The sequence below is a fragment of the Corvus moneduloides genome, chromosome 24 (assembly GCF_009650955.1).
Source record: "Corvus moneduloides isolate bCorMon1 chromosome 24, bCorMon1.pri, whole genome shotgun sequence".
Lineage (NCBI taxonomy): Eukaryota > Metazoa > Chordata > Aves > Passeriformes > Corvidae > Corvus > Corvus moneduloides.
Window position 1 is genome coordinate 4957492 of NC_045499.1, and position 22185 is coordinate 4979676.

A 22185-nucleotide genomic window follows, 5' to 3' on the forward strand; every position below is an offset into this window, starting at 1 on the left:
CCAAAGGCATCGCTCGGTGCTGCTGTTGTTGCCTTGGGCAGCACCCCCAACCCACCAACCCTGGGTTTTTCCCTGGATTAACACAAAAAAAGCTGAGAAAAGGGAGTTTCACCCACACCTGAGGGGCTGAGGTGGCGAAGCGCTGCCGTGCTGCGCGTTCCTGCCTCAGTTTCCCCACCTGTAGCACATCCCTGTGAGGCCAATCCTTGCTGGAGCTTCCAAGCATGTCCGCTCCTTCCCGGCGATGGATTTTGGGGGCCGGGTGGCCCCGGCCAAGGTGAGCCGGGGCAGGAAGGGGCGCCGCAGGATGCGGCAGCCCCCGGGCGATGCGGGGCCGGGAGGAAACCCGGCGGGTTTGTTCGGCGGAGGGCGAGGGAACCGAGATTAAAAAAAGCCCCGCTAAGATCAGAAAGGCTGGCGAGCACAGTGCCCTATTGTGGAGCTGTCACACTTCCCTTTACTTTATTGCTTTTGTCCAACACCCCATTGTTCCACTTCCTTTTGTCCCCTATTCACAGCCCTGGCTTTTCATTACCCAGCCGGCCTTGTTGTTTTCATTTCTTTTGTTTGAAGTTCCTGAGAGGAAGGTTTTATTTTCAGCCGTTTGATTAATTCGCAGCTTGAGCCGGGCTTTGTTTGTTATGTAATTGCTGCCCCCCGAGCCGGGCGGCCCAGCTCAGCCCTCCCCACCCCGCTTTGCACCCCCAAACTGGGTTTAGGGGCTCCTGACTGGGGGTCTGGGAGGTGAGAGCGTGCTGGGTTTGGGGTGGCAGCCCCCAGGCAGGTGCTGTCCCCATTCCAGGGCAGTCCCACAACCCAGATCCCAATTCCTGGTGGCGTCCGGGGTAAATCCCTTCCCTAACAGCCTCCTTTTCCCATTATTCCCACCTGAAAGGCAAGGACGATGCTTGTTCCCATTCTTGCAGTGTGCTGTGAGGGCTGGTGGCCCCGAGAAGGCAAATCTCCATGGGCACGGCCCTGTGGGCACCGCCGATCCTGGCGCTCGCTCTTGGATACGGCACCGCCTGCCGTGGCACTGGGAGCCAGGAATGGGACAATGTTTTAGGGAGACACCCCACGGAATGGAATCCCCTTGGGGTGTTACAGCCCGTCCCCTGTAAAACTCATCGTCATTTCTGCGGTGCCCGTCCAGCAGCGCCGGGAGAGGGGTTGGCACCCGCAGAGGTTTTGGTGGCATCAGGGAGAACCATTCCCGGTGCCAGCGCCTTGTCCTGGTGGGGGCCTGGCCGGTGCCGTGCCAGGGACTCCCAGAGGAGCAGTTCTGGTGCCATCCCAGCCCAGTGCCGTGCCAGGGACTCCCAGAGGAGCAGTTCTGGTGCCATCCCAGCCCAGTGCCGTGCCAGGGACTCCCAGAGGAGCAGTTCTGGTGCCATCCCAGCCCAGTGCCGTGCCAGGGACTCCCAGAGGAGCTGTTCTGGTGGCCAGTCCTGGTCCTAGCCCTATGCCATGCCAGGGACTCCCGGAGGAGCCGTTCTGGTGGCCGATCCCAGGCCCAGCCCTATGCCATGCCAGGGACTCCCAGAGGAGCCGTTCTGGTGGCCGGTCCCAGTCCCAGGTCCCTCCCATGCCAGGGATTCCCAGGGGATCAGTTCTGGTGCCATCCCAGTCCCAGGTCCCTCCCATGCCAGGGATTCCCAGGGCATCAGCTCTGGTGCCATCCCAGCTGTTGTTGGGCAGAACCAGGATTTCCACTTCCCGTGGGAACGGGAATCCTGCTGCTGCTCCGATGGCTTTCTAAGCACAGCTCCTGGAGCGCTGAGGGGGCACCGGGGACCCCTGGGGTGCTGGCACAGGTCCCTGTCCCCCGGCTGTCACCACAAGCCCGAGCTTGGCTGGACACGGCACCTCATTGTCCCTCAATCCCAGTCTCTGGGCTGCCTTTAGGAATTCATTCCCCCATCCCAAGGGTTGGTTGCCCTGAGCACTGAGCCCCAAAAACCTGGAAAACCGGGAACCAGAGCTCAGCTTTGCCCATGGCAAAACCCACGGGTGTTGTCCTTGCACTGAGGGGCACCCAAGGATGGAGCCAGGCTGGGAGAGGGGCGCCCATGCCCGGGGGTGCCCCGTGGCCGTGGTGACCTCCCCGCTGTCCGCAGGATGTCCATGAGGAGCCCCGTGTCGCCGCCCCTGGAGCTGGATGGAGCGGGCACCATGGTGAACTGCGCCGTCAAGACGGAGGAGAAGAAGGAGGGCGGCCCCGAGACCCCCGCGGGGGCTGCCCCCAGCGCCGAGCCCCGGCCCCACGACCCCCCAGGGCCACCGCCCAGGGATGGCACCGACCCCCAGGCCTTGCCACAGGTGGGTGTGACCAACGTGGCCCCACCCCTGCTCCAGACCCTCCCATCCTGTGGAACAGAGTGTGGCTGCTCCCCCGGGTGGTTTTTCCTCATCCCGAGGATTTAAAATGGAAATCTGAGGCTCTCCTGAGGTTTTTTGGCTGCTCTCGGGTCATCCCTGGGGTTTGAGGGTGTCACCTTTGGCGTGGAACTCCCCACCAGCCCGCTCCAGGTGTTCCTCATCCCTTCAGCCTCCGTTTTCCATTGTCCTTGGGGTTTTCCCTCTCCCTGACTGCTCCCTGCTCTGGGGAAAGGAGCTCTGAGGAGCCGGCCAGGCTGGATAAACGGGAGAAAATTCCAGCCTTTCCGGCATGAAGAGCAGCGACGCTCTCTAGATGGGCTTCAGGGAATGTGCCTGGCAGAGCGTGCTCCAGCCCCCAGCATCCCACCGGATCGGGATCTCCCATCCTGGGGGTGTCCCTGGCAGTGGCAGCAGTGCCCAGTGACATTCCATGTCCCGTAGGAATCCTGCTCTCCCACTGGGGACGTTCCCGAGCCCCGGCCTTCTGCCTTGGAGCCGGCCAGCAGCGGCCAGGAGAAGCTGGACTTCAACAGGAACTTGAAGGAAGGTGGGAAATATTCCCAAGGGGCCTTTTGGGATCCCTTCAGGCCCCTCAGGATTTTCCCAGATTTGTGGGATGGGCCGAGCAATGGTGCAGAGCTCTGGGATGAGCTCACCTGGTTGTCCTCTCCTCCCTGACCTCCAGTGATGCCGACCATCGAGAAGCTGCTGTCCAGCGACTGGAAGGAGCGGCTGCTGGGCCGGAACACGGCTGAATCCAAGGAAGTGAAAGGTGGGATCCACCTCCAGCAACCTCCCTCCCGCATCCCAGCTGGAAACGGGGCGTTTCCCACCAAAGCAGGGGGGAGATGGTTGTGTTTCATAGGGATTTGTTCCTTTTTAAATTAATTTCTTCGGGCTGAGCATCTCTGGTGCCTCTGACTGCACAGAGGGCGGTTCAGCACGTGGGGATCTTTCCATCCTCCCAAATCTGACATTCCCTGGTCACCTAGACGCGGCACCGGTGGCTGTTGGACTTCTCTGCTTCACATTTTCCGTGCCCACCCCAAAGATTTCCCATCTCCCTCCCCAAAGGGAATGGGAATTGCACTCCTTAAATAAAACCACCTCCATCCCGCATCGTGCTGCTGACCCTCTCCTCCTCCCTGACGCTCATGCAGGCGGCTTTTTCACCCCCAGGGACCCAGGAGAGCCTGGCAGAGAAGGAGCTGCAGCTGCTGGTGATGATCAACCAGCTGTCCACGCTGCGGGACCAGCTCCTGACGGCGCACTCGGAGCAGAAGAACATGGCCACGATGCTCTTCGAGAAGCAACAGCAGCAGATGGAGCTGGCACGGCAGCAGCAGGAACAGGTGGGGACCCCCCATCCCTCCAGGGATCCCTTTGGGGTCGCAGGAGCAGGTGGGGACCCCCCATCCCTCCAGGGATCCCTTTGGGGTTATAGGAGCAGGTGGGGACCCCCCATCCCTCCAGGGATCCCTTTGGGGTTATAGGAGCAGGTGGGGATCCCCCATCCCTCCAGGGATCCCTTTGGGGTTATAGGAGCAGGTGGGGACCCCCCATCCCTCCAGGGATCCCTTTGGGGTTATAGGAGCAGGTGGGGACCCCCCATCCCTCCAGGGATCCCTTTGGGGTTATAGGAGCAGGTGGGGATCCCCCATCCCTCCAGGGATCCCTTTGGGGTCGCAGGAGCAGGTGGGGATCCCCCATCCCTCCAGGGATCCCTTTGGGGTCGCAGGAGCAGGTGGGGATCCCCCATCCCTCCAGGGATCCCTTTGGGGTTATAGGAGCAGGTGGGGATCCCCCATCCCTCCAGGGATCCCTTTGGGGTTATAGGAGCAGGTGGGGACCCCCCATCCCTCCAGGGATCCCTTTGGGGTCACAGGAGCAGGTGGGGACCCCCCATCCCTCCAGGGATCCCTTTGGGGTCGCAGGAGCAGGTGGGGACCCCCCATCCCTCCAGGGATCCCTTTGGGGTCGCAGGAGCAGGTGGGGACCCCCCATCCCTCCAGGGATCCCTTTGGGGTCACAGGAGCAGGTGGGGACCCCCCATCCCTCCAGGGATCCCTTTGGGGTCGCAGGAGCAGGTGGGGACCCCCCATCCCTCCAGGGATCCCTTTGGGGTCACAGGAGCAGGTGGGGACCCCCCATCCCTCCAGGGATCCCTTTGGGGTCACAGGAGCAGGTGGGGACCCCCCATCCCTCCAGGGATCCCTTTGGGGTCACAGGAGCAGGTGGGGACCCCCCATCCCTCCAGGGATCCCTTTGGGGTCGCAGGAGCAGGTCGGGACCCCCCATCCCTCCAGGGATCCCTTTGGGGTCGCAGGAGCAGGTGGGGATCCCCCATCCCTCCAGGGATCCCTTTGGGGTCGCAGGAGCAGGACAGGCGTCCCTTGGGAGTGGCAGGGAGGTGGCTTTGGGGTGCTGTTTTCCCATCCCAAAGCCTCCCTGCCTCACTCCCTTGGAGCTGGGAGGACCAAGGGTGGAAGGAGACGGGGGTTGAGCTCCTTAAGATGAACAAACCGCCCCAGCTCCTCCCTGATCCCTGAACACCAATTTTTCCTCTCCCAAGGGCAGGGGTGACACTGCTGTGACACCCCACGGTGGGGGTGGCAGGTCCCTGCCAGCCCTTGTGTCCCTCGAGGTGGCTCAGGGGCAGCTCAGTCCCTCCTCCTGCCCTTCCCACCACCCTGGGGACCCTCTGCAGACCCTTTTTTGTGGTTCTGGGTGGGTTCTGCCGGGCTGGAGGCCAGCCCAGCGCTGTCCTTGATGTCACCAACCCTCTGTCCCCTCCCCAGATCGCCAAGCAGCAGCAGCAGCTCATCCAGCAGCAGCACAAGATCAACCTCCTACAGCAGCAGATCCAGGTAAAGGCGGGGGACACCTCCCCTGTCCCCTTCCCCGTGTCCCCCTCCCTGTGCTGGGTGACCGCAGCCTCCCCACGTCCTGCTGTCCCCTCCCGTGGGTGACAGCGTTGATCCCGTGTCTCTCTGCCCTGTCCCTGTCCCCTCCAGCAGGTCAACATGCCCTATGTGATGATCCCCGCCTTCACCCCCAGCCACCAGCCCCTCCCGGTCACCCCCGAGTCCCAGCTGGCGCTGCCCATCCAGCCCATCCCCTGCAAACCAGGTCAGTCAGGTCCCCCTGGGGCTGTGCCAGCCCTGCAGGGTGGCCTTGTCCCCCAGCCGTGTCCCTGCTGGCCCCCAACCTCTGTCCCTCTGCTCCCGCAGTGGATTACCCGGTGCAGCTCCTGCACAGCCCCCCTCCTGCCACGCTGAAGAGACCCGCGGGCCCGGGCCACCTCCAGATGCAGGTACAGCCCCAAAAACCTCGTCAACCCCTGCTACAGCCCCCCAAAAATCCCTCCATGCCCCGGCCTGGGGGGTTTGGGGACAGCTCTTCACCCCCTCGCCATCCCTCCCTCCTCCTCCTCCTCAGGAGACCTCGCAGCCACTGAACCTGACAGCCAAACCCAAAGGTTCCGAGCTCCCCAGTGCCTCCAGTTCGCCCAGTTTGAAGATGAGCAGCTGCCAGTCCCTCACGCCGAGCCATGGGGCCACCAGGGAGCTGCAGGCCAGCCCGTCCAACCTCCCTCTGGGTGGGTTCCCAAGTGCCCTTTGGATTTTCTGGGACAAGTGACATCCCTGCTCCTCCTGGGGGTGACCTGGGTGGGCACCCCGGGCCGTGCCACCCCTCGGGGTGCAGCTGTGATGCTCAGGGTGGGCTGGGTGCTGCAGGGGGTCGGCAGGGTGGCCGCTGGCACTGATGGATGCCCGTATCCTGCCAGGATTCCTGGGAGAGGGCGATGCCATCACCAAAGCCATCCACGACGCGCGGCAGCTGCTGCACGGCCACGGTGCCGCCATGGAGGGGCCACTGGGCAGCCCCTACCGCAAGGTGAGGGTCACTCTGGGTGGTCAGCGTCCCCTCTGCCACCCCAGTGTCACCAGCCACAGCTGTGCCCTGGCTGGGGGGGCCGGCTCCTGACCCCGCTGTCCCGCAGGAGCACGTGGGGATCGACTCCTCCCCGGTGAAGGAGAGGATGGAGGAGACCCCGGGCCACCGGCTGGACGAGGCTCTGCTGACCTGCGAGATGGACGGTGAGCACGGCCGGGAGCATCGTGGTGACCCCAGGTTTGCTCCGTCCTCCCTCTCCTGCCCTCATCCTGAGTGTCCCTCGCAGGCTCCCGGCACTTCCCGGAGTCCAGGAACAACAACCACATCAAGCGGCCCATGAACGCCTTCATGGTGTGGGCCAAGGACGAGCGGAGGAAGATCCTGCAGGCGTTCCCGGACATGCACAACTCCAGCATCAGCAAGATCCTGGGTGAGATCTCGGGGCAGGACCCCCTGGAGGGGTGGGAACAAAATCCTGAGGCAGGATCCCTCTGCATCCCCATGGAGGGACCTCCCTGAGCTGGGGCAGGTCAGGGAACCTGAGGGGGTAAATCCTGGGAAGAGCCTGGGGAAGATCAGGGAACCTGGGGGATAAATCCTGGGAACTGCCTGAGGAAGGTCAGGGAATGAGGGGATGAATCCTGAGAAGAGCCTGGGGAAAGTCAGGGAAGGAGGGGATGAATCCCTGGAAGTGCCCAGGGAAAGTCAGGGAAGCTGTTCCCAATATTCTGGGAGAGCTGGCTGTGGCACGGGGCTCCCACCAGCACAGCTGCAAATCCAGCTGCTGTTCATTAATTACCAGCATTCATTCTCTAATTAACCACCAGCACCAATTAACCTTGCTCTGGGTTCATCCCAGCCACGATTTCCTTGCTCGGGCAGGGTGTGAGGACGCTCTGCTCCTTCCCCACGCAGGATCCCGCTGGAAATCCATGTCCAACCAGGAGAAGCAGCCGTACTACGAGGAGCAGGCGCGTCTGAGCCGGCAGCACCTGGAGAAGTACCCGGATTACAAATACAAGCCCCGGCCCAAGCGCACGTGCATCGTGGAGGGCAAGCGGCTGCGCGTGGGCGAGTACAAGGCGCTGATGAGGAACCGGCGCCAGGACGCCAGGCAGGGATACGTGATAGGGTAACTTGATAAGGGAGAGCTCTGACCCCCGTCCAGGGGGCTCTGAGGGGTGGCGCTGGGGTGGGGCTCGGCCGGTGACGTTGGGTGGGGGCTCAGCTGGTGGCCATCAGGTTTGTGCTCGCCTGGCACCAATGGGGTGGGTCCCGACTTGGGGTTCACGTTGATCTTCATGGGGTGGGTGCCCAGCTGGTACCAATGGGGTGGGTGGCATCTGGTGCCCATGGGTTCGGTGCCCACCTGGCACTCATGGGGTGGGTCCTCACCTGATGCCCGTGGGGTTGGTGCTCACCTGGCGCCTATGGGGTTTGCGCCAACCTGATGTTTATGGGGTGGTGCTCACCCGGTAGACAAGGGGTTGGTGCCCATCTGGTGCCCACGGGATTGGTGCTCACCTGTCACCAGTGGGGCAAGTGCTCTTATAGGGTTGGTGGCCACCTGGCACCCGTGGGGTGGATGTTCACCTGATGTCAATGGGGCAGGTTCTCACCTGATGCCCACGGGGCTGAGGCTCACCTGGCCCCTATGGGGTGGGTGCCCACCTGCCCCCCATGGAATGTCTCCCCTGGGTGGCTGAGGGAAGCACCATGACCCCTCACTGCCCCTCTCAGTGCCCACGCCCCCGTGTCCCACAGGCCGCAGGGCAGCCAGGTGCCCCCCAGCTCCTCGGACGTGCTGTACCCGCGGCCGGTGGGCGTCCAGCTGCCCCCACCCCTACTGGAGCATTACCTGCCCCGCAGCGTGGACCCCACCATGCCCGTCATCGTCAACACCCGCAGCCTCAAGGACGGCGACGCTGGCGACGATGGGCACTCGGTGGCCGAGGGGGACATGTATCGCTACAGCGAGGACGAGGACTCGGAGGGCGAGGACAAGAGCGATGGCGAGCTGGTGGTGCTGACGGACTGAGGGGGGACAGAGGGACAGTGGAGGGGGTGGCAGGGCTGGCTGCCACACCAGGAGAGCACGGCGTGTTCTGGTGGGATGGGACTCGGCCACAGGAGAGCTGCCCACCTGCAGAGGGGTCCCACAAGGGTGGGTACCTGGAATTTTGGGTGGTGAGGACTGGCTCGGTCTTGCTCTGGTGGCAGATGGAGCTGAGGCTACCGAGCCTGGAGATTTGGTGACACGGCTGCTGCGCTGTCACCCCTGAGGGGACCTGAGGGTCTTGGGGTGCAGAACCTCTGGAGCATCTCCCAGCCCTGCAGCACCTGCGGGTCCCAGAGAGTCTCACCTGCTGCGCTGCTGGGCACGGACTGGGGACACGGGGTGGGGACACGCTCGTCCCTCCTTTATCCTGGTGTGACCTCCCCGCCGCGCTTCCCGCTCGCTCTTTGGAGCCTGCCAGCGAATTCCCACGGAGCCAATTTTAGCTCCAGCCTGGCCCCAGCTCCGGCCAAGGGCTCCTCAGGGCCCTTTGTGCTCCCGACAGCTCTGGCCCACTTTGGAAATAAAGCGGGGGTTGTTCCCGGCCTGCCAGCCCCTGCTGGGGGGGGGACGTGCCTGGCTGTCCCTGGGCACCTGTCCCTGAGCTCGGGCTCCACCTGAGCCCTGCAGGGTGAGAGGGAGGGAGAAATAATGGCCATTAGGGGGAAAAAAGGAAATAACTAGAAAAAATGACCTTGCTCTGGTCAGAGCCCGTTCCAGGGAAGGGCTGGGGATGAGGGGTGTCCAGGTGAGAATTTGGGGTGTCCAGGGGTGTGCATCCAGTGTCTTAAGTGTGTGTGCACGGTGTCCAGGTGTCCCTGTGCAGTGTCTGAGTGTGTGTAGGGTGTCTGTCCAGGTGTGCACACACGAAGTCTGGGTGTGCGTGTGGTGTCCAGGTGTCCCTGTCCAATGTCTGAGTGTGCGCACGGTGTCCAGGTGTGTGTCCGTGGTGTCTGGGTGTGTGTGCGGTGTCCAGGGGTGTGTGTCCAGGGCCCAGGTGTGCACATGCAGTGTCCAGGTGTGCGTGTGTGCAATGGCCGGCTGTGCACACAGTGTCCAGAGCCCAGCTGCGCACACGCGGTATCTCAGCTGGGTGTGCAGTGTCCGAGTGTGACTGTGCAGTGTCCGGGTGTGACTGTGCGGTGTGTGAGTGTGACTGTGCAGTGTCCGGGTGTGACTGTGCGGTGTCCGGGTGTGACTGTGCAGTGTCCGGGTGTGACTGTGCAGTGTCCGGGTGTGACTGTGCGGTGTGTGAGTGTGACTGTGCGGTGTCCGGGTGTGACTGTGCAGTGTGTGAGTGTGACTGTGCGGTGTCCGGGTGTGACTGTGCAGTGTGTGAGTGTGACTGTGCGGTGTCCGGGTGTGACTGTGCGGTGTCCGAGTGTGACTGTGCGGTGTCCGGGTGTGACTGTGCGGTGTCCGGGTGTGACTGTGCAGTGTGTGAGTGTGACTGTGCGGTGTCCGGGTGTGACTGTGCAGTGTCCGAGTGTGACTGTGCAGTGTGTGAGTGTGACTGTGCGGTGTCCGAGTGTGACTGTGCGGTGTGTGAGTGTGACTGTGCGGTGTGTGAGTGTGACTGTGCGGTGTCCAGGTGTGACTGTGCAGTGTCTGCCTGTGTGTGCGGTGTCCGGGTGTGACTGTGTGGTGTCCGGGTGTGACTGTGCAGTGTGTGAGTGTGACTGTGCGGTGTCCAGCTGTGTCTGTGCAGTGTCTGCCTGTGTGTGCGGTGTCCGGGTGTGACTGTGTGGTGTCCGGGTGTGACTGTGCGGTGTGTGAGTGTGACTGTGCAGTGTCCGAGTGTGACTGTGCGGTGTGTGAGTGTGACTGTGCGGTGTGTGAGTGTGACTGTGCAGTGTCCGGGTGTGACTGTGTGGTGTCCGGGTGTGACTGTGCAGTGTGTGAGTGTGACTGTGCGGTGTCCAGCTGTGTCTGTGCAGTGTCTGCCTGTGTGTGCGGTGTCCGGGTGTGACTGTGCGGTGTCCGGGTGTGACTGTGCGGTGTGTGAGTGTGACTGTGCAGTGTCCGAGTGTGACTGTGCAGTGTCCGGGTGTGACTGTGTGGTGTCCGGGTGTGACTGTGCAGTGTCCGGGTGTGACTGTGCGGTGTCCGGGTGTGACTGTGCGGTGTCCGAGTGTGACTGTGCAGTGTCCAGGTGTGACTGTGCAGTGTCCGGGTGTGACTGTGCGGTGTCCGGGTGTGACTGTGCGGTGTGTGAGTGTGACTGTGCAGTGTCTGACTGTGACTGTGCAGTGTGTGAGTGTGACTGTGCAGTGTGTGAGTGTGACTGTGCAGTGTCTGACTGTGACTGTGCAGTGTCCAGCTGCGTCCCCCGTGTCCCTCCGTGCGCGGGGCTCCGGCACCTCCCTGTGGCAGCAGCCAGGAACAGGCTCCGAGCGTCTGGCACCGCGGGGCCATCACCGTGCTGGGGACACCGCGGGGACCGTGACCACGCTGGGGACACTGTGGGCAATGTCACCGTGCTGGGGACACCGCGCGAGTCGTGGCCACCCGGGCTCGAGGCCGCACAAAGCGAGGACCAGCCCCTGTCCCCGTGTCCCCAGCCCGGGGTGGGGATCCGAGGCTCGGCAGCACCAGCGCCCCAATGCTGGGGCCATTGCCCTGGGGACATCCTTTACCCCAGGGGACATCCCGCCTCGTCCCCTGCCCAGCCAACCCCTCCCTCCCTCTCCTGCCCTTTGTCAGTGCTTTATTTATTCCCAACTCCCTGTGCCGGGGCTGGGGTCCCTGGGGAAGGAAAAGGGAGTCCCTGGGGAAGGAAAAGGGGGTCACTGGGGAAGGAAAAAGGCCCCAGCTCCAAGGTGGGATGGGATGGGGTGGGATGCAGAGGGATTGGAAGCAGATGTGTCCCCTCCCCACAGCTGCAGCTCTTCCTGTCTCTCTTCCATTTCTTTTTCTTTTTCTTTTTTTTGGTGTTTTGTTTTGTTTTTAAAGATTGTAAATATAGATAGAGCTTTATTTTGTTAATAAGACGACGAGTAACTTAACCTGTATATTTCACATCCCTGTTTACAACCCTCCCTCCCCCTGTCCCTTGGCACAATAAAAGTGACTTTTTGGAGCAGAGAGAGAGGCCTGGGCTTCACCAGATTGGGGGGCAAGGGTTGGATGGGGACATCTCCAGATCCAGAGGGGACAGGAGCACCCCCAGACTCCGAGGGTGCTGCCCCTGCTCCAGCACAAGTCCCCCACCAGACCCACCACCCCCAAATTCCAGCTACCAGCAGCTTTTATTTCGCACCAAAACGAACACGGACGCACCAGCAGCCCTGGCTCTGGCTGAGGGAGGTCCCTGTGCCCGCAGGGGGGGACAGTCACCTTGTCCCCACGGCCAAGGCAGGGGCACAGGGCGCTGATTGCACCCCCAGCTGCTGCACAACCACTGCGATGAGCTGGACAGGGCTCAGCAGGGCAGGGTGGGGGGTGAAGCTGTGCCCAGTCCTGGAGCAGCTCCGTGCCACCTCCTCCCGGGGGTGGGGACGTGGCCAAGGAAGGTGCACAGGGTTGGGGACGGGCAGGACTGACCCCCCTGGACTCCCCGGACACCCCTGGTCCCGGGGGTGAGGTAAAGGCAGAGCTGGGAACCTCCTGCTCCAGCAGCACGGGGGTGTGGGGGGAAGCCAGCAAGCTGCGGGGGCAGTGGGGACAGGCAGGGCCAGCCCCGGGCTGGGCACAGCGCAGGGGACAGGCACCCAGTGCCCACCAGCAGCACCCCACTGGTCCCAAATCCTCGTGGCTCACGGCTGGCCCTGCCCCTTTCCCCCGCAACTCCCACCCCTCATGGAAAAGGGTCCCGTGCGTGGGGTCAGCAGGGACCCGGGAAAGGTGCTGGTTTGGGGGTGGCACCTCAGTGGCACCTAGCAGGGCAGGAGGGGACAGAGGGTGCAGCGAAAGGGGGCAGCCAAAATGACCGGGCAGCTCTGGGGGCTCCTGAGCAGATGGGGTGACCCCGTGTCCCTCCTCGGGGACAGCGCAGGGGGGGCAGGACGGGTGCCAGGCCGAGCAGCAGCAGCAGCAGTGCCAGCAGGGCACGGCCCTGCCGGGCACCGGGGCCGAGCGGGGCTCAGCCTTAAGGCGATGGTGAGGCTTCCTCGCGTGGGCTGGGGCCTCGCTGGGGCTGTGGTCCTCTCCAGCATCTCATGGTCCAGTCTTGGGGGGTGTCCAGGGTCTCCTGGAAGCGGCGCCGGCTGGGGCAGAGCTCCTCTCCTCCCCCTTGGCAGCGGCAGGACCGGCCCTTGACCCCAGCAGGGCTGGGCAAGGGGCGAGGGGGACGCGAGGACACGGCCGGGACAGAAGAGCTCGGGGTGGTGCCTATTTGGGGACCTGCAAGGCTGTGACCACCGGCTTCATCTTGAAGTACTCTTTAAACCTTAACTTTGCATATCTGCCAAGAAAAGAGGGACAACCCTGAGCCACTCGTGGCCCCAGGGGCTGCCAGGATCCTCCTGCTCTCCGGTCATTTCCCACCGGGAGCAACCGAGCTGGACTCACCGTAAGAAATTAAAGTCTATGGTGGAGTATTTGTCCTGGATCAGGCCCCAGCACGCCCAGAGGAAATGGGAGGCCTGCAATGGGCAGAACAAGGATCAGGGAATGGGCACGGGGCATCCGTGCCCGCGGGACGGAGGCGTGTGACATCCCGGGGCAGTGACGACGACAGGACACGGAGCGGGGCTGGCCCACACCGAGATTTTTGTGCCCTCCAGAGGCTGCTCCCTTCAGGGACAATGCTGAACACGGGGTCCCAGCCCCTGTGCTGCCCTCCCAGCAGCTCCAGCCAGGGAAAAGAGAGGATATTTCACCCGAAATTTCCAGAAAATTGGCTCGGGCCGCCCCTGGCAGTTCCCAAAGAGGATTTCCTCACGCCAGGCCGTGTCTGACCCCTCTGCAGGGACGCCCAAGGCCGCGGCTGTCGGACACACGCTGTCCTCAGCACACCCCTGTGACCTTGCCCGGGGGCTCGGTGCCCCTGAGGCGCTGCCAGGCCCTGTGGGACAGCCTGGCCCAGGTGTCCCCAAGCCCCCGAGCTGGCACCTGCAGCCCCATCCATCCTCGCCAGGGCAGCTGGAAGCCCAAGAGCAGAGGAAATCCCATGCCCTGGGTTGTGTTCTCACCCCTGGAGCAAGGCTGGCTCCTTCTACTCACCAAGGAAAACTTGTTCACTTGCACGTAGAGAGTTTCCAGCTCCTCCTCGGACACCTGGGTGTCCCCTGGGTGCCCCCGGGTGAGCTCCTTGTAGGCCTGCAGGTAGGAGCGCAGCCACTGCAGCTGCGTCTCCTTGCTGGGGTAGAGGCCGTAATCCACCTCCTTCACGCCTGGGGGGTCAGGGGGACACGAGGGGGACACAGGGGGGACACGGGGGGGACACAGGGGGGTTGGATTCCCCACGAGGAGAACACAGCCCCAGCCGTGCACAAACCGAGGAGCAGCTGCTGGCCCCCACCCGGCCTCGGGGGCATTCAGGTGCCCAAGGCCAGCAGAGACCCTGCCTCAGACACGGCTCTGAGCATGGACAGCCCCGTTTCCTGCTGTAGGATTGGGGGTGCAGCTCCCTCCTTCATCCCAGTAATAGGAGACCCCATTTCCCACCCCAGGACAGGGGACACAACTCCCAACTCCATCCCAGTAATTGGAGACCCCATTTCCCACCATGGGAGTGGGGACACAACTCCCAACTCCATCCCAGTAACAGGAGACCCCATTTCCCACCACGGGAGTGGGGACACAACTCCCAACTCCATCCCAGTAACAGGAGACCCCATTTCCCACCATGGGAGTGGGGACACAACTCCCTCCTCCACCCCCAGGGATGGGGACACCCCAGGCCAGCAGTGGGGGGGATCTTTGGAGCCCCGAGAGGATCCCAACCTGCAAACTCATTGAAGTGGTTCCCAATGTCGAAGGCCTGGTAGTTGTACCCCGTGTACTCGTAGTCGATGAAGCGAACGTGCTCTGCAGAGGCAAAGGTGGAGGCCGTGAGGCGGGGAGGGACAGAGGTGACAGAGGGACAGAGGTGACCCCCCGGGCACGCAGACCTCGTGTCCTGTCGTAGATGATGTTCTTGCACAGGAGGTCGTTGTGGCACAGCACCACGGGGGACCCCAGCTGCGACAGCGTCTCCTTCATCCAGGCCAGCTCCTGCTCCAGCGCCTCCAGGCTGGGCACGTCCTGCGGGAGGCTGGCAAGAGGGACAAAAGGGACAGGGGGATGGGGTGGCATCGCTGCTGCTCTCGGGGAGCCTCCCTGGGGGCTCAGGGGCAGAATTTCCCCGGCTTCCAGCGCTTCCCTGGGGCCTCAGCGATTGCATTTCCCGACTTCCCTCTCGTGCCTTACAAAGGACCCCATTAATGACACAAAGCGGGGCTAACGAGGCTGGTTTTGGGGAGGGGGCCAGGTCCGGCTGCCTGGTACCCAGGCAGACACCACAACCCAGCCTCAGCGCGTCCCTTGCCCCCCAAAACCCCCACGCCCACCCCCCCAAATCCACCCAGGCCGCCCCCAGCGCTCTGTCCCCGAGCACCCGGAGAAGCCCCGGGGAATGTTTTGGACTCTGGCGGGGCACGCAGCCCCGCGGTAACCTCGGGAGCGTGGGTTCCAAGAAGAGAGCTCGTTAATCATTGCCTAATTGGCCGCGCTGAAGGCGCAGCTTGGGTAAAGTCTGCCCGTGGCCCGGCGGGGGCTGAGAAAAGCCCGGCTGGCTCCTGCCGCTGGTTAATGATTCCCTTGCCTCGGGGTTCGTTCACCTCCTCCGCCTCTTGGGGCTGCCCGAATCCTTCCCAGACACCCCAACACTCACCTGGTGCATCAACCCAGCCTTCTGCCCCCCCCAAAAAAATGGGATGGGCTGGTTGGGAGTGGGGACTGGGTGTTTGAATCTAGGCTGGGTTTCTAGGATTCATCGTCAGCTCAGCAGGGCTTGAGCTCCGGCTTATTCTAGGCTTAAATTCCCTGGAGGAGGAGGAGGAGGAGGAGGATTGGTACAGCAGTGGGAGGCTGTGGCTCCAGCTGGATCCTGCCTGGATGCCTCACAGACACATCCCAGAGCCCCAAAAAAGCTGAATTTCCCCCAAACTGACAGCAGGAAGGGGCTGGAGCTGCCTCCACCCCACACGGAGCTCCGGGAGGGATCCAGCAGCGGATCCAGCCCCAAACTCAGCCCCAGATCCCCGCAGAGGCTTTACCTGGGAACCAGGGCTCTTCCCCCCGGTCCTGCCGGGCCCTAGAGCTGGGTGGGCAGCGGGTGCCCGAGGCAGAGCGGGGCTCTGTGGGATCCCTCTGCCTTTACCTGGGGTCGGATACCTTTGGGCTGAGCTCCGTCTTCACCAGGGTGAGGTATTTGTGCAGCTTCTGCCACAGGATGGGCCTGGGGAGGCTCCCATTGGCATGGATGGCGTGGACTCGGGCCATCTCCCGGGCCACCAGCCTGGCGTGGAGCACAGGAGAGGGGTGAGAGGTGATCCCAAATCCTTCAAATCCCTCCCAAAATCCCCAAAAGAGCTTTGGGACGTCTTGAGGGGGATTCTTTGAAAATCCTGTTTAAAAGCACGGGGTTGGCACAGCTGAACCCTCATTCCATGGCAGGGATCAGCCTCTGAAGCATTTCAGAGTTCACATTTTCAGGGCAAATTCAGCCCAAAACTGTGCTTCCCAAGAAATTCCAGCTTCCCAGGAAACTCCTCCTCGCCAAAACCCGATGCTTTAGGAGTTTGCTAATTTTGATGATCCTGGCTGAAATTTGGCCCATTTATCCCCCAACACCACCCAGGCCTGGGCACACCAGTGACCCCCACCCATGGCAGCGAGGGGAGGGCTGGAAACACGGAACAAACCCCTGGAAAACCCCCAGGGGATGACACGGGGGTCCCACAAACCTGAAGATGTGGGGGTCCCGCACGTGGTCAGGCCCCAGCGCGATTCCTGGCAGGAATTGGTAGCAGAGCCCGTTCTGGAAGGCGCAGTAGAGGTCGGGGGCGCAGCCGTGGGCGCGCAGCACCTGGAAATTCCTCAGCTCCGTCTCCCTGTCCACCAGCAGCTCCGTCTTCCTGCCGTACACACGCACCAGCACCGCGTCTGCCATGCCCTCGTCCCTGTAGCAGGCCACCAGCTTGTTGGTGATGCCATCAGTGAAGAGCTGGGTGGGGACAAAGACGGCGCCGGTGACACCTGAACATCCCAGCTGGGAATGGGGGAACCCCTTCGCCTCCTTCCCAGTGGTGGAAAAACCTCGTGGCAAGGGCAGAAATGGGGAAAAGGAGTGAGGTGGCACAGCCAGGAAGGCTCTTGGGGGAGAGGACAGGAGTTTGCAAGGCCTTGAGGCTCTGTGCAGGCAGCCGTGGGCAGAGCCATGCTGGTGGTTTGGGTGGAAATCCTGCTGCTTTCCACCTGGGAGCCCAGGGATAGCCCAGGGATAGCCCAGGGATAGCTCAGGGATAGCCCAGGGATAGCCCAGGGATAACCCAGGGATAGCCCAGGGATAGCTCAGGGATAGCCCAGGGATAGCCCAGGGATAGCCCAGGGAGAGTGCAGGGATAGCTCAGGGATATCTCAGGGATAGCTCAGGGATAGCCCAGGGATAGCTCAGGGATAGCCCAGGGATAGCCCAGGGATAGCCCAGGGATAACCCAGGGATAGCCCAGGGATAGCCCAGGGATAGCTCAGGGATAGCCCAGGGATAGCCCAGGGATAGCCCAGGGATAACCCAGGGATAGCCCAGGGATAGCTCAGGGATAACCCAGGGATAGCCCAGGGATAGCCCAGGGATAGCTCAAGGATAACCCAGGGATAGCCCAGGGATAGCTCAGGGATAGCTCAGGGATAGCCCAGGGATAGCTCAGGGATAGCTCAGGGATAGCTCAGGGATAGCCCAGGGATAGCTCAGGGATAGCTCAAGGATAACCCAGGGATAGCCCAGGGATAGCTCAGGGATAGCTCAGGGATAGCCCAGGGATAGCTCAGGGATAGCTCAGGGATATCTCAGGGATAACTCAGGGATAGCCCAGGGATAGCTCAGGGATAGCTCAGGGATATCTCAGGGATAACTCAGGGATAGCCCAGGGATAGCTCAGGGATAGCCCAGGGGTAGCCCAGGGATAGCTCAGGGATAGCCCAGGGGTAGCCCAGGGATAGCTCAGGGATAGCTCGGGGATAGCCCAGGGATGGTTCAAGGATAGCCCAGGGATAGCCCAGGGATAGCCCAGGGATATCTCAGGGATAACTCAGGGATAGCCCAGGGATAGCTCAGGGATAGCCCAGGGGTAGCCCAGGGATAGCTCAGGGATAGCTCAGGGATAGCCCAGGGATAGCCCAGGGATAGCCCAGGGATAGCCCAGGGATAGCTCAGGGATAGCTCAGGGATAACCCAGGGATAGCCCAGGGATAGCTCAGGGATAGCCCAGGGATAGCTCAGGGATAGCCCAGGGATAGCTCAGGGATAGCTCAGGGATAGCTCAGGGATAACCCAGGGATAGCTCAGGGATAGCTCAGGGATAGCTCAGGGATAGCCCAGGGATAGCTCAGGGATAGCCCAGGGATAGCTCAGGGATAGCTCAGGGATAGCCCAGGGATAGCCCAGGGATAGCTCAGGGATAGCTCAGGGATAGCTCAGGCCACATGCGCCGCCAGCACGCTCAGCACGGGAGCAGCCCCGGGAATCTCTCCCGAAAAAGAAAACCCAAAAAAAACCGGCGTCAATTGGCACAAAATAAATAAAAAATAAATAACTAAACCACGCAACGAAGCCGAAAACAAGCCCGAAGGAAACACCACCCCCCCCATCCCCTCCTCCGACCCTCCCCGCGGGCCGGGGCGCTGATAGGCGGGGATGTCGCTGCTGGGGACGTCTCGTGTCACCGCTCTGACGGCTCCTCGCAGATGGAAAGGGAGTTTTGTTCTCCCGGCGCTCCGCCTTGGCCGCCTGCCCGCGCACATGCCGGGGCTGCTGCCGCCCGCGCCGGGCTCCGCGCCCCATCCCGCCGCGATTTCGGGCACCTCCGGGGCACCCAGAGGGTTTGGGGATGTGTCACCCTGTGAGAAACCACCGTCCCCGTGCCAGCTCCAGGCTGGGCACTTCGGGGTGCTGCAGCTCCCCGTGGGAATGATTCCTTCATCCCGCCGGGATTTTGGGCACCTCCGGGGCACTGAGGGGGTTTGGGGATGTGTCACGCCGTGGGAAATCCCTGTCCCCCACGCCAGCTCCGAGGTGCTGCGTCTTCCCATGGGAATGATTCCTTCATCCCTTTGGGATCGGGGAGCCGGAGCAGGAGGGGGTTGAGGGCTCCTGCTCCGGCAGCCGCGGAGCTCGGGGGTGGGACGGATAATTTTAGACATCCCACTCAGCAACCCACACTCCCCTATGGGGTGCCTATATATAGGGTTCCCCGTGCAGCCTCCCGAGGGAGACTCCAGGCACTGGAACGGGACCCTCCAAGTCAGATGGGGTTGACACCCCTGTCCCACAGCTGGAGGGGGATTTGGGGTGAGCAGGGCGAGGCGGCCGCCCCATCCTGGGGAGTTGCTGCCCCTCAGCTGCGGCTGAACCTTCTCAAGCTGCTTTTCCCCGAGCTGATAATCTGGATTTCTGCCATGGGGCCACGCTCAGCTCCCTCCTCCCCTGGTCCTGCCAGGCCCCAGAGGCTGGAAGTTCAGGCAGCAGAGGTGTCACGGCCTGTCCATGCAGGTGTCACCAAGGGCCACACGCGGGTCGGCCGCAGGTGAGCGGCTCCACGTTGAGTGAAATCCTCGTGTGCTGCTCTGTTTTGCTGCCCCACAGCCCGGGCAGCCCTTTCCAGCAGGTTTAGCGGGATTAGTGAGCCTTATCCCCCCCCGAATTCCAGGCCACCAACTTTGGAGACGCACACGTGGTTCCTCGGTGACCTGCAGGGGCTCGCCAGGTTTGGGGGTGGCAGCTCCGTCAGCTCCCAAGGATCAGCTGCGGCTGCCTGGGAGATGCCCCGTGCTGTTCCTTGTGGATCCAGGCTGCAGCCACCCCCAAATCCTTCCCTTCTGCAGCTGGGTGACAGCAGGGATGGGGGGGAAGGAGTGCGGCTGCATGAACTTTGCGGCGATTAAACGCAAAGCGAGACCCGAGCCCTGCGCCAAAGCGCTGGGGTGAAGCAGCAAAATCCAGCTCCTGATGCTGCACCTGCCGGGAGAATCCATCAGCATTCCCAAAACACCACCTCAGCACACCCAGCCCGGGGCCGGGCACCAGCAAGGCAACTTGTTGCCAAATTCGGGCTAAAAGCATCCAACCCTGCCCCGCTGGAGTCCTCGCACGGCTTCGGCTCCGCGTCGCTGCCGCTCTTATCTCTGGCTGAGGGATGGATGGAGGAGTTTGTGCTTCCCTGGGAGCGTGAGTGGCTGACTCAGCGGCACGGACATTCCTCGGGGATGAGGAGCCGGAGCCCTGGGAAGCGGGCACAACCTGGAGCGCAGGAGCCCTCAGCGAGAAGAGCGCAGGGCAGGGCAGCCCGAGCGCCCGGATCCTTCTCCCCGCGTTCCTGAGCTCCGGGAGGTTTTCCCGTGCCACCGGCACAGCCTGGTACAGCCCCCGCGAGCAGCCGGGCGCTGCCACCGGGCAGCGAGGTGCTGGGAACGGGGCAGCGCTCCAGGGCAGCGGGAAAGCGAATGGGATCGCTAATGGGAACCAGCTGAGGCCCCTGCCCCGCTCCATCCCCTCCCGAGCGGCTCCTGCGAGGGGAAACGCGGGAGGAGGGAAAGCAGCCGAGGGAAACGCAACGGGAGGGTTTTTCCCTCAACTCCCAAGCGGTTTTTCTCCTTTTTTTCCTTTAAATTAAAAACACACGCACGCACACCCGAGCTGCTGTTAAACACCGACCCCTGCGGAGCCTGGAACCCACAGAGCCGGGGTCCCTCAACAAGCACCGAGCTCTGCGAGCAGAGCGAGACATTTCCTGCCCCTGCAAACTCCAACTCCCAGCTTCCTGCCCGCTGCCAGCTGCCCTTTCAGATGTCTTTTCCTGCAGCTTCTTGTATTTAATTACACGTGGCTATTAATACATTTTTAATGACCGGAAGCGTGTGCCTTCGGAGAGGACACTCACTCACGTGCAGATATTTAAGGGCACCCAGTCCCAGCCCCTCCACGCCCCGGTGCCCAGCGCCAGGGCACTGCTGAGGGCACCGGCGCCACCAGCCCGTGGCACCCCAGGCCTGGCCGGCGGCGAGGACGGCGAGAGGGATTCCCACGCCAGCCCAGTTCTCCCAGCAAAGCCCTGGCAGCTCCGCACAGCCGAGCCCTGTCCCGCGCCAGGAGCCCGGAGCTGGTGGCCAGCTCCTACCCGAACTGGGGGCTCAGCCCACGCAGCCCGGGAAAGGTGGGAGCCAACAAATATCCCAAACAAGGGCAGCTCCCAGGAGCGGCCCCTCCTGCGGGCACCCCCGCGCCGCGGCAGCGACCCTGGGGACACTTGGCACTCACAGCCACCGCTCGGTGACCACCCCAGGGGTCCCTAAACCTCGGGGAGGGGGTGTGATGGGGGTGTCACAGCTGATGGACCCCTCGGTTATGCTCTGAGAGTGGAGGGGAGACGCCGGGGTGGGGGGACAGGGGGCAGGTCCTAGGGACTCCCATGGTGGTTCCACAGTCACCCTCATGTGGACCTTATAGACCCCTCAGTGAGCTCTCCTGCTGCCCCACGGCCAGGCCTAGAGCCCCCTTGGGTGAACCCCACAGACCCCCTTGGGTGAGCCCTACATCCCCCCTCGAACAAATCCGGTAGTCCCCCGGGTCGAACCCCACAGCCCCCCTAGGATGCACCCTATAGCCCCCCAGGCTGAGCCCCACCACCCCCCAGAACGGACCCTATAGCCCCCCAGGCTGAGCCCCGCAGCCCCCCTTGAGCTGACCCCATACCCCGCCGGGGTGAGCCCCGCAGCCCCCTCGGACAGACCCTACAACCCCATAACCCCACCCCAGCCGGGCTCTGCAGCCCCACCGGGCGATCCCCGCGGGGGAGCGGCCGCCGGTTCGCGGGGTGCCGGCGCAGGGTCCCCCCTCCCCGTACCTTGGTTTTCACCGTGGCCGGCTCCCAGGCGGGTCTCAGCTGCCGCACGATCCGCAGCGCCCCGGGCAGCACGTCCCCCTCGTCCACCGCAATGCCGAGGTGTGGCACGGCGGGGGTCCCGCCGCCGCCCCCCCGCTCCGGCCCCGGGCAGTCGGGGCAGCGGGCGGGCGGTGCGGCCATGGCCAGCTCCGCGCTGCCGGAGCCGCGGCCCATGTGCCGGGGGCTGCGCGGGGCCGGCGGCCGCGGGGAGGAGCCGCCGCCGTTGGGAAGCCATGAGTCACCGGCCCGCCTCCCGCCCGCCTCCCCGGCAGCGGCGGCAGCGCCCGCACCGCCACCGCGGGCAGGGGACGCGCATCCGACCGGGAGCGGCACCGCGGGCAGAGGACCCGCATCCTACCGGGACCGGCATCCCGGACAGGGGACGCGCACCGCACCCACACCGAGACCCGAGCGCCGCACCCGCACCCGATCCGCACCGGCATCAGCGGACCCGCACCGGGACCCGGGCAACGGATCCGCGCCCCACCCGCACCGGCATCAGCGGACGCGCATCCCACCCGCATCGGGTCCCCAGGCCGCCGGCGCCCGACCGGGACCGGCATCCCGGGCAGTGGATCCGCACCGGGATCGGGCATCCCATCCACGCCCGACCCGCACCGGCATCCTGGGCAGCGGAGCCCCGCCCGGCCGGCACCGGCACCGGGAGCGCGCTCTGCCGCCCCTGCAGTCGGTGCCTCCCCAGCTCATTCCCGGAGCCCCTCAGCCACCCCCGAGCATCCGCCTCGCACCGGGATCCCCCCTCCACACCTG

At 63.5% G+C, this 22185-nt stretch overlaps 3 protein-coding genes across 8 annotated transcripts in view; 2 read left to right on the forward strand and 1 right to left on the reverse strand.

Annotated features, from left to right (window-relative positions):
- The window catches only part of SOX13 (SRY-box transcription factor 13), a 25450-nt gene extending 14034 nt beyond the window's left edge, over positions 1-11416 (forward strand). For 2 of the 6 annotated variants that reach the window (XM_032133063.1, XM_032133069.1), the window contains exons 2-15: positions 2118-2319; positions 2821-2926; positions 3065-3151; positions 3559-3731; positions 5178-5246; positions 5394-5508; positions 5610-5692; positions 5818-5977; positions 6167-6276; positions 6383-6479; positions 6563-6706; positions 7192-7408; positions 8041-9587; positions 9924-11416. In XM_032133063.1, coding sequence (XP_031988954.1) covers positions 2119-2319; positions 2821-2926; positions 3065-3151; positions 3559-3731; positions 5178-5246; positions 5394-5508; positions 5610-5692; positions 5818-5977; positions 6167-6276; positions 6383-6479; positions 6563-6706; positions 7192-7408; positions 8041-8314 — 1836 coding nt within the window. In that variant the 5' untranslated portion in view covers position 2118 and the 3' untranslated portion in view covers positions 8315-9587; positions 9924-11416. The remainder of the gene's footprint in view (positions 1-2117; positions 2320-2820; positions 2927-3064; positions 3152-3558; positions 3732-5177; positions 5247-5393; positions 5509-5609; positions 5693-5817; positions 5978-6166; positions 6277-6382; positions 6480-6562; positions 6707-7191; positions 7409-8040; positions 9588-9923) is intronic. The other 4 variants (XM_032133066.1, XM_032133064.1, XM_032133068.1 and 1 more) reach the window with 4 other exon arrangements.
- On the forward strand, positions 9338-10778 carry LOC116455560 (keratin-associated protein 5-4-like). Its single transcript, XM_032133528.1, has 5 exons — positions 9338-9350; positions 9560-9894; positions 10041-10163; positions 10270-10484; positions 10646-10778. Exons 1-5 carry the CDS (start codon positions 9338-9340, stop codon positions 10776-10778), a joined length of 819 nt encoding a protein of 272 aa, XP_031989419.1.
- ETNK2 (ethanolamine kinase 2) lies at positions 11293-21649 on the reverse strand. Its single transcript, XM_032133072.1, is given in 10 exon segments — positions 11293-12734; positions 12842-12915; positions 13496-13665; positions 14219-14302; positions 14386-14528; positions 15636-15773; positions 16222-16481; positions 21376-21605; positions 21608-21631; positions 21634-21649. Coding segments are annotated over 10 exon segments (1212 nt in total). The 3' UTR covers positions 11293-12661.
- Between the last annotated feature and the right edge of the window lie 536 nt (positions 21650-22185).